General features: G+C 38.0%; 1 protein-coding gene across 1 annotated transcript; it reads left to right on the forward strand.

Moving 5' to 3' along the window:
• Positions 1–569: 569 nt before the first annotated feature.
• MRPL44 (mitochondrial ribosomal protein L44) lies at positions 570–11056 on the forward strand. The gene is made up of 4 exons (XM_011951916.1): positions 570–829; positions 2717–3185; positions 7269–7447; positions 10211–11056. The coding sequence occupies exons 1-4, from the start codon at positions 651–653 to the stop codon at positions 10380–10382; spliced, it is 999 nt and encodes a 332-aa protein (XP_011807306.1). The 5' UTR covers positions 570–650; the 3' UTR covers positions 10383–11056.
• The last annotated feature ends 424 nt before the right edge of the window (positions 11057–11480 follow it).

Raw genomic sequence — 11480 nt, forward strand, 5'->3', positions numbered from 1 at the left:
TTTTATGATTCTTTTTTCCAGTCATTTTCTGGATGTTTAAAAATATGTACTATTAGATTGCTTTTAAAGAAAAATTTTAATTTTGGATAAGCCAACATTTCTGAGTCTAGAGTTTCCAAAACTAAGGCTTTTGGAGACGTGCTGGGTCAAAAATAGAAGCTCGGTAAATACTTGCTCAATAGTGGCTGTACTGATGGTGTGGAACACTAAATATAAATTTAAAACGTTTTCTTTTTTGAGGATTTAAATGTTTCCTTAACTTGAAAGTGAAACAGATTTTTGTTTGTTTTGCTGTAATGAGAGAAGAAGGAACAAGAGAGTAACTGAAGCAACCTCTCCCAGAAACTTTAGGACGCAAACGCCCTCAAGCCCGGATCATTGGAAAGTAACTCCAAGGGAGGCGAGAACCAGCGCACGCGCAGCACCAAGGCGGCTGCCGTCACCCCGCCCCGGGGCTGTCTCCGCCCCCGCCCTCTCTCAGTCGCCCCGTCCCCGGGGCTGTATCCGTCCCCGCCCTCTCTCAGTTGCCCCGCCCCGGGGGCTGTCTCCGTCCCTGTCCTCTCTCCGCGTCCCGCGTTCCAGGGGAAGTGTGTTACGGGGACACTGGCCCGACTACTTTCGTTCCGTCCTCCATCGCTTTCTCCCGTGCAATGGCGTCCGGGCTAGTAAGATTGCTGCAGCAGGGGCCTCGCTGCCTCCTTGCTCCAGTCGTCCCCAAGCTGGTCCCTCCGGTTCGGGGAGTGAAGAAGGGATTCCGCGCCGCCTTCCGCTTCCAGAAGGAGTTAGAGCGGCTGCGCCTTCTGCGGTGCCCGCCGCCGCCCGTGCGCCGGTAGGAGACACCTCGGGAAGGGGTGTCAGGGTAGCGGTCGCAGACACTGGGTCTTCCTCCCGCGGCGTTGTGCCTGCGGCTGATGCGCCCCTGGATTAAGCTTTAGGAAGTTTGCGATAGAGACACCCGTGAGCAGTGGGCGCGTGGCCTGAGGCAAAGAAAATGGATCTGTGCCGCGGGTGGTAGAGCTTCAGGCTGCTCCCGACGTTTTGAAACTACCATTTAGGATTTTGTCTACTGGAAATTGGGAGAAATGGGGCTGGCCGGAGGGTCTTCCTTATGTGGACTTGGGTGTTGTAGCCCCCATTTGTAATACCTGAGAATTCCGATAAGCGAGAAGAAAGCAGTCCACAGCATCGTAAATTAAGGAGAAAAAAAAATCTACAACCTGAAGTCTACTGTCTAGAGAAAAAGGAAAAAAGTTAGCTTTAGATTTTTGCCCTAATTAATGTTGTTCTGGTAACAGATTTGGCAGAGAGACAGGTTTTTATGGCTTCAAATCAGATCATACTTTACATAATTTAAATTCCTTCATCTTCCTTTTTCCCTTTAATAATGTGTCTTTGACATGTTGTCATGGCATTACAAAGAGATGTACCTCACTCTTTTTTATGGCTCTATTTATGGACCTATGAGCTCCATATTATTGCCATTAAAACTCGTGTAACAGCGTGTATCTTTATTTCACCTTTGGGGATGCATATGTAGTATGTAATTTTGAATGCCGTTAGTACTTTAACATTGCCCTCCAAAAAATGTTGATCCACTTTGTACTCCTACCAGTAGGAACGGTCTTCTAACAGATAAGATTATGGCAAAAAATAAAATCTCTTCTTAATTCCCATTCCCTTGTTTATTATAAGGTTAAGTATTTTAGGCTCTCAAAGTTGGAAGAAACTTTGTGATTTGTACAGATTATATAGGTGTATATATTATATGTATATCTTATGACTTTCAACCCAGCTTTTTATACTTTGCTTCCCTTTGTTTTTTAAAGGGGTTTTATATTGTGTTACGTGTAAGTGATCCAGAGATGACTTAAAGTATACAGGAGGATGTGCATAGGTTATATGCAAATACAGGTATACCTCATACATATTGTAGGGTTGGTTCTAGACCACGGCAATAAAACGAGTCACATTACTTTTTAAATTTCCCAGTGCATACCTAAGTTATGTTTATACTATTCTGTAGTTTATTAAGTGTGCAGTAGTATTGTCTAAAAAGCAATGTATGTACCTTAATTTAAAATACTTGATTGCTAAAAAATGCTAACACAGAGACACAAAGTGAGCACATGCAGAATTGCTACAAACCTTCAATTTGTAAAAACAAAATGCAATAAATCTGTGAAGCACAAGCGACCAAAGTACAATGAAATGAAGTGTGCCTGTACTACACCATTTATATAGGAGACTTGAGCATCCATGAATTTCAGTATTCAGGAGAGTCCGTGGAACCAATTCCCCACAGATATTGAGGGATGACCGTAAATATGACATACCTAGTGTTTATGGCTTGAATCTGTGAAATTATCATTTATGTTTCATACTTAGGTATAAAACATAGTTTCATGGTTAGAGCAGAAATAAGGAACCTAAAAGTTAGGCTAATGGCTTAGTCTTTTATATTGAAGAACCAATTTCATGTGATAATTGGATCAAAGGGAAAATTAATCAGATCATATGTGTAGAATATAGCAAAGGACTTCCAGTATTTATCTGACTTCAGTCTTGACATTTAGAATATCAGCCTGGCATTAAAAAGAAGTATAACCTTCTTTCATTTCCTTTATATAATTAATAACATTACAACACAGTGAAAAATTTTTATATCACAGTAACAGGTTGTTCTCTTTACCATCTCTTACTATCTTTACATTTTCAGTTCCGAGAAGCCGAACTGGGATTACCATGCAGAAATACAAGCTTTTGGACATCGGTTACAGGAAAACTTTTCCTTAGATCTTCTCAAAACTGCATTTGTTAATAGCTGCTATATTAAAAGTGAGGAGGCCAAGCGCCAGCAACTTGGGATAGAGAAAGAAGCTGTGCTTCTGAATCTTAAAAGTAATCAAGAACTATCTGAACAAGGGACATCTTTTTCACAGACTTGCCTCACACAATTTCTTGAAGACGAGTTCCCAGACTTGCCCACTGAAGGCATCAGAAATCTTGTTGACTTTCTCACTGGTGAGGAAGTCGTGTGTCACGTGGCTAGAAACTTGGCTGTGGAGCAGTTAACACTGAGTGAGGAATTCCCAGTGCCCCCGACTGTATTACAGCAAACTTTCTTTGCAGTTATTGGAGCCCTGTTACAGAGCAGTGGACCCGAGAGGACTGCACTTTTTATCAGGGTACGTAATTATTAATTGGACATGCTTAAGAAAGACAGAAGGGAAAATTTTCTTTTGTAATTCGCTTCTTTGATACATCACCTTGGAAGTGAATTTTTGTCCCAAGAAAAACTGAGAAAAACCTAAAGTTTTTTTATGGAAGGTCTGTAATTATTCCAGTTGTCTCTTATTGTGGATATCATACAAAGTGAATAATAAATTGTGGGTTGTGATTTCTGAAGGACCACAAGCCATGTCATCTTTAAGTATACATCCTTAGGGCCAAGGATACTGCCTGCATGAGAGATACTCAGTAGATGTTTGGTGAATGAATGAAGTCAAAGGACACTATGCAGAGGCCTGTGCTTCAGTTCCAGCTGCTGTCTGCTCTTCCAAGTGATGAAATCTTGGATTTCAAGTCCCTCTAATGCCTAACTCTTTGTTAGCTACTGCTTAGCTAATTCGGTTTCTTGATTGGTACAACTTGACTCCCACTATCGTTTTGTAATTTATTAACTGGGAGAAGTCTTATCCTCTGCCATTGGATGAAAACATGAGATTTTGTTCACTTTTTGATAATAGAGAGTCCACATAATACCTTTAAGTCATAAAGACAGTTTTGATTCAAGCATCTATCTGACTGACATTCAGTCTTTAAACCAGTATCACAGGCTATTGGAATCTGTTCATTTAGTTTTGATACCAAGTTTGATAATTTTGTTAGAGAATATCTGTATTTACTGACACTTCAGACTTTGTTCATAGGTAAGACCTATCTTTCTCCCCCCAGTTAGTTTTTTCTATAGAAATTCTGACAAAGTCCTCTTTGATTTCCATTCTCTTCAGTATAACCTCTGTGGAGTTTAAATAATTTTTGGTCACCATTTTGAAATTCTACAAGGTAGTCATAAAACTATGTTGGAAATATGTACCATATTTTAATGCCTCTTAACAGTTCCAAGTAAAGATCTTACGAAACATACATAATTCAAATATCTATTTATAAGTTGAGCTTTGATGTCTCTCATAGTAGAATTGACAAGTTTGGATTGTCCTGTTTCATTTGTTCATCCACTTAATGTTGGGTGCCTTACTATGGGCCAGGCACTCTGCTGAGCTCTGGAGCCACAATCTAAATAGGATTTGATCCTACTCACAGCTCATTAGTTAGATGGAATGCAATGTGGAAGTGCTTTCCTAGAGGTGTTAAGACGCAGAGTGAATTCAGAGGAGGCAACAACCAACTTTAGTAAGGCTAGGAAAGGTTTTATAGAAGCGATTTGTGCCCCTAAAAAAGATGTTTTGGGAAGACAGTGTCAAGGATGAGCTTGTGCTTGGGAACTACAGGTAATTTTTTGTGACTGGATCATATTGCATTTGGAGAAGTGATCAGAGCTGAGTCTGGACCTTTAAGAGCCAGTGTACAGAAGAGCCAACAGTGTTACTCAGAAAGTGGTTTGGGCGTCAGTATCAGCATCACTGGAGAACTTGATAAAAATGCAGATTCTCAGGCACCCCCTCAGAGTACATAATCTCTGGGAGTAGGACCTAGAAATCTGTATTTTTTTTTATTTTTTGAGACAGAGTCTGCTCTGTTGCACAGGCAACAGTGGTGGTGCAATCTCAGCTCACTGCAAGTGGTGCAGTGGTGCAATCTCAGCTCACTACAAGCTCCGCCTCCTGGGTTCACACCATTCTCCTGCCTCAGCCTCCCGAGTAGCTGGGACTAACAGGCGCCTGCCGTCACGCCTGGCTAATTTTTTCTCTTTTTAGTAGAGATGGGGTTTCACTGTGTTTGCCAGGATGGTCTCGATCTCCTGACCTCGTGATCCACCTGCCTCGGCCTCCCAAAGTCCTGGGATTACAGGTGTAAGCCACCGCGCCCAGCCGGAATGTGTATTTTAAGTAGCTCTCCAGGTGATATCTCTGCATCTGGAAATTAGAACAGCACTCTTAGCCATGCTACGGAGTATGTATTTTGATGATCTTGTATAGTGACAGCTGGAGTTGTTCTAAGTGGGAGGTTTTTAATGATCAAATGCGCATTTTAGAAACATCATTTCTTCATACTCCTTCCCTATTCTGGGGAGATGAGATTGGAGTATTCAACTCACACCCTACTAGAAAGTTCTAATAATAAATTAGTAAGACCAGGAGCAAATAGCAAAAAATAGAAGGTAATCACTTAAGAAAAATTGAGCTTTCTTTCTATATTCCCACTAATATCTTCGATGGTGGGAAAGTTGTGTTTCCTTACCTTACACTTGGTGATTCTATATGACAGATAGCAGTTCAGTGATTTTTATATATGTGCATATACATACTTATCCCATAAGGCATATCTACTTCTGTACGTTAAAACATTTCAAAATCCCCTACTGAGAATGGATTTATACATTTTTTTTTTGAGACAGCGTCTCACTCTGTTGTCCAGGCTGCAGTGTAGTGGCACAATCACAGCGCACTGCAGCCTCGACTTCCTGGGCTCAAGCCATCCTCCTATGTCAGCCTGCCTAGTAGCTGGAACCACAGGCATGCACCACTACGTCCAGCTAAATTTTTTTTTTGCAGAAACGCAGTCTCATTATGGTGTTCAGGCTGGTCTTGAACTCCTGATCTCAAGTGATTGATCCTCTCACCTCGGCCTCCCAAAGTGCTGGGATTATAGGTATCAGCCACCATGCCCGGCCTAATATTTTTTATTGATGAAGTTGAAAGTGTTCTGGTGCTTGGAGGAGTGTTGTAATGAATTGACTTCATTTCATGAACTAAGGAGTCTTCTTAAATTTCTTCCCTCCTGCCTCCATCCATCCATCCTGTTATCGTATTACTAATGTTTGTTAATACAAGTTAATTGGAATATGTAAATTGCTGTAAATCCATGTTTGCTTCGATAGTTTCTATATAGCATAATGCTTTTTACTGGCAAAATCAATTCTGCTTTGAATGTTCATAATTTCTCAGTTATCTTAGTCATATAAATAATTACTAGCATGTTACAGTTTTAAAAGTTTATGTGAAATTATTAAGCGATTTTTAAAAAAATATTTATTATTATTTTTTGAGACAGAGTCTTGCCGTGTTGCCCAGGCTGGAGTGCCGTGGTAGCATGATCTTGGCTGACTGCAACCTCTACCTCCCAGGTTCAAGTGATTCTTGCACCTCAGTCTCCCTTGTAGCTGGGTTTACAGATGTGCACCATCACGCCTGGCTAATTTTTGTATTTTTAATAGTGACAGGGTTTCACTGTGTTGGCCAGGCTAGTCTCAAACTCCTGGCCTCAAGTGATCTGCCTGCCTCGGTCCCCCAAAGTCCTGGGATTACAGGTGTGAACCACCTTGCCTGGCCAAGTTTTTAAAAACATTATTAATGGAGGAAGTATTGTTATCTAGAGGCTCTGAGTGCCATTTTACATGAGTTTCTATGAGAAGTTACTACTTTTTATTTGTTAACTCAATTTTTAAATATTTTTTTCTTACTAGTAGGAATATAATTCTGAATTATAAGATAGGGCAGGGTGTGGTGACTAATGCCTGTAATTCCAGTACTTTGAGAAGCCAAGGCAGGAGGATCCTTTCAGGCCAGGAGTTGAGACCAGCCTGGGCAACTTATGGAGACCTCGTCTCTACAAAAAATTTAAAAACTAGCCGGGTATGGTGGTGTGCACCTGTAGTCTCAGCTGCTGAAGAGGCCAAGCTGGGAGGATTGCTTGAGCCCAGGAGGCTGAGGTTTCAGTGTACTTGTGATCACACCTCTGCACTCCAGCCTAGGCAATAGGGTGAAGCCCTGTCTCAAAAAAGAAAAAAAAAATTACAGGATTCTACCTTCTGTGGAATTTTGGTAGATCATAGTGCTTGAAATAGGTTTCTTGGGCTTTCAAGTTTTTTTAATCCAACTATGATTTTTGTTATAAAATGTGTGTAAAAACTGGGGGAATGAAAAAGAATAGTACATTTTTGTCTTTCGTTTCCCATTAAGTTTTAAATTTCTGTTAAAAATGTACTCTGTGGCTTCTCTAATTTAAAAAGTGTAAAGAATATATTTTGAATTGTCCTAATGTTCTTTCTGCTAATTAAAATGTATAAATTGTATTTTTATATGTAGGACTTCTTAATTACTCAAATGACTGGAAAAGAGCTCTTTGAGATGTGGAAGATAATAGATCCCATGGGGCTATTGGTAGAAGAACTGAAGAAAAGGAATATTTCAGCCCCTGAATCAAGACTTACAAGGCAGTCTGGTGGCACCACAGCTTTGCCTTTGTATTTTGTTGGCTTATACTGGTTAGTGAAATTTTAATCATAACTTTATAACTTTGAGGAAATCCTAAAAACAGACTCCTCACAAAGCCTTAAAAACAGACTCTTCACATTCCATAAGGAATGTTAACATAAGCTCTTCAAATTCCTTAACATAACTTCTAATTGCATTAAAAGATTTTTTAAAAAATCTCTTCTCCATGTTGTTATTTACTACTTCCCTTCCCGCTAATTATGCTTAGGGGAAGAATCTGAGTTTTGCTAATAGTGGCTTTTGTCAGCCAATAATATTTGCTATAGCCTTTCAGTATGTTATCTTAAATTTTTCTGTGTAAAAGTACAATTGTTGACTTGTTCATGTTACAGATTTAACCTTAATCCATTCTTGTTAGTAGCTGCAACTGAGCCTAGATCTGGAAAAGGAAGGGCCTTAATTATCCATCAAAATGTATAAATCAACCCATGTTGAGAGCTTTTTAGTTTTATTAGTAAAAAGTTGACCTGCCCTAAATTAATCTCAGATGTTAAGATTAAAGTGTTAAATGTAAATACTGAATATTTAAAATAGCTAGATTAAGATTTAGGTAAATATTTTTCTAATCCTTGTATCACAAAAGACTTTATAAATATGAAAGAAATAGCAGTTACCACACGGGGAAAATGGAGAGTGTTGTAAAAAGTTTTATTTATTGAAATGCAAAAACAGTGAGCTACTCTTTGTTACTTATCTGATTGGCAAGCCTTTTAAACATATCTTTTATCATCAGTTTATACACTGCTGGTAGGAAAAAAATGTACCATATTTCTGTGAATAATTGTGACAAAATGCCAAGCATCTTAAAATTTTTTATGTTCTTTGATTTTGGTATTTTAACTTTTGGTTGTTTGCCTTAAATTTGCAGACAAATTTTGTGAACAAAGACATTTGTTGTTTACCTCTTTATGTTCCATACCTTGAACAGTTGCTGGGACGTGGTGGTCAGTAAATAGTTGTTGAACTGAAAAGCAATTAGAAATAAATTTGATATTCCACAAGAGGGAAATGATACATATACATGATGTAATATATAGTACAGCTATTACAGGCAACATTTTAAAAGAATTTTTAATGAGATTGGGACATTTTAGAGAATGATCTTTTATCTTAAAAAAAATGTAAGAAGTCATTTGCCATATTACTACAGTGATTACTGTTGGGTAGTAGTGTTTTTGTAGATTTTACATAATGACTTTTTAAAACATGATCAATGATAAAACCAGCAACATTAGACTAAAAACAAAATTCTATGCTTGTTACTCACTTTAAGGTGACTTTTTCTGTTTCTCAAGATTTGTGCAAATTTGTGTTTATTATTATGAAGTTTAACTTATATAACCTTTGTTTCATTTCCAATTATTGTCATAGCAGATGTTTTTTAGCAAATTTATTCCATATTGTTGTTCTTTTGTGTAGCTTCACTAGTTTTTCTTTAATTTGGCTTCAGTCTTCACTTTCAAATCAGCTTATATTGAATCCAATTTAGTAAATGCAGTTGCTATGCATGAAACTTTCTGGAGATGCTTCTTTTAATTGCACAGATGAAATTTTAGGTCAGAAAATTTCCAGGAAGTAAATATATTTCAGAAGTAGCAAAACAAAAAGGATTATAGTTATTTGATGTGCACATTCTACATTCTTTGCTCCCTTGAAGGAATATTTCACATTTTTTAAGAAGATAAATTATTATGATACAGAAATACCAATAAAGCAGAGGAATACCTACCTTAGATTTATCAATAGAATACTCATAGCCAGCATTGAGTGTTACCTCACTTAGAAATAAATTAGAGTGGATTAGAAATATATAAAATAATTTAAAAATCTGAGCCTGTTTTGAAGCTCTTTTTTTTTTTTTTTCCTTTTACTTTTTTTTTTTTTTTTTGGAGGTCTCACTGTGTTGTACAGTCTGAGCTCGAACTCCTGGGCTCAAGCAATCCTCCTGCTTTGGTCTCCCAAAGTGTTGGTGTTATAGGTGTGAGCCATTGGGTGGCCAAGGCGGGCAGATCACAAGGTCAGGAGATGGAGACCATCCTGGCTAACACAGTGAAATGCCTGTCTCTACTAAAAATACAAAAAGCTAGCCTGGTGTGGTGGTGGGCACCTGTGGTCCCAGCTACTTGGGAGGCTAAGGTGGGAGAATGGCGTGAACCTGGGAGGCAGAGCTTGCAGTGAGCTGAGATCGCACCACTGCACTCCAGCCTGGGTGACAGAGCGAGACTCTTTCTCAAAAAAAAAAAAAAAAAGTGTGAGCCATCACGCCCGGCCTAAAGTTCTTAATTTGAAATACAGAACTGGTTTCTCATTTGTGTTAAAGTTTAGAGGACAAACTCAAAAGGCATAATTTTTTCAACAGAATCTTTTCCCAAGTTATATCACACATTAAAAATAAAAAGTCATAATTCCTGATAATATTTTTACTAGTTTCAGGGTTTTGTAAGGAGATATTTATTTACGTATTCTTCCAATTCTCTCATCAACAATTGAAAACATACTACTTGCGTTTTTGACTTGATAGAGTTGTATATATTTCTAATGAAACATGAGTGTATCTTTGTCTAATTACCATATGTAATGAACTTGCAACAAATCTAGTTAAAATCCAAAAGATGATCTATCAAAGCTATTGTGTTATTTCTAATGTGTGTTATTGAAATAAAATGTACAAGACATAATTGCTTTATAACTGCTTTGTGTACTGTGTTATAATATTCCATGTAATTTAAGACTACTATTTGTTCTCTTTCTAGTGATAAAAAGTTGATTGCAGAAGGACCTGGGGAAACAGTATTGGTTGCAGAAGAAGAGGCTGCTCGAGTGGCCCTTAGAAAACTTTATGGATTCACAGAGAATAGACGGCCTTGGAACTATTCCAAGCCCAAAGAAACCTTGAGAGCAGAAAAGAGCATCACTGCCAGCTAGCCAGCCATGAATGTGGCAGCCTGAAACTTGAGACTGAAAGTGAGATAAATGTCAAAGGTGTTTCAAGCCAGACATTTTCAAAATTGTGAAGAAATAGGTGTTTTTTTTGGTTTGTTTTTCTTTTTTACTGTGTTCCCAAAATTAAATAAATGTTAATCAAATCACAGTGTTTTTGGTTTTGTTTTTCTAAAATCTTGGTTTGATCAAATCTTTTTTTTTTTCTTGAGATGGAGTCTTACTTTGTCACCCAGGCTGGACTGCAGTGGTGCGATCTCGGCTCACTGCAACCTCCACCTCACAAGTTCAAGCGATTCTCTTGCCTCAGCCTCTCTAGTAGCTGGGATTACAGGCGTATGCCACCATACCCGGCTAATTTTTGTATTTTTGGTAGAGATGGGGTTTTCCATGTTGGTCAGGTTGGTCTTGAACTCCTGACCTCAGGTGATCCGCCTGCCTCGGCCTCCAAAAGTGCTGGGATTACAGGCATGAGCTACTGTGCCCAACCAGATCAAATCTTTTCTTGACAAGAAATTTTCCTAAAGTTCTTGATTTAATCGTATAGAATTTGTATAATTAGGTGTATTTTATTTGCCTCTAGCTTTGAGGTATCATAATTTATGTATCTTATGTGAATTTTTTGCTGTAATACCAATAACTTTTTTCTCCACATGTTACATTGCATTTTAATTTGATATACCCAGTAATGGCAGGAGGTTGATGAACTTTGCTTCTGTATTACAATTTTAACTGAAATAGTAATGTTAAAACTCTTTGGGAAATGCATAGTATAGATTATAAGTAGGCAGCTATTTACATGATCCCTAAATTCTAAGTTTAATACTAAAAGTATACAGAATTTTATGTTTCTTACTCAATTTCTATTATAAATAGCAGGAAAAGGCAAATGTTATACTTCTCAGAAATTGCCTTTTCTAAGAAGTTGAAACTCAAAAACAGCTTAAATTGTTAATGGTGAAGGGAAAATAAAGCATATATTTCAGTTCAATTTAGTATTCTAGTCATAATAATAGTATGTACCAAGCACTCTTCAAAGTATTGGAACACATTTAATTCAGTAGAGAGGTTTTGGTGTTCTAA

This window comes from Colobus angolensis, unplaced genomic scaffold (assembly GCF_000951035.1).
Source record: "Colobus angolensis palliatus isolate OR3802 unplaced genomic scaffold, Cang.pa_1.0 Scaffold33, whole genome shotgun sequence".
Taxonomy (NCBI): Eukaryota; Metazoa; Chordata; class Mammalia; order Primates; family Cercopithecidae; genus Colobus; species Colobus angolensis.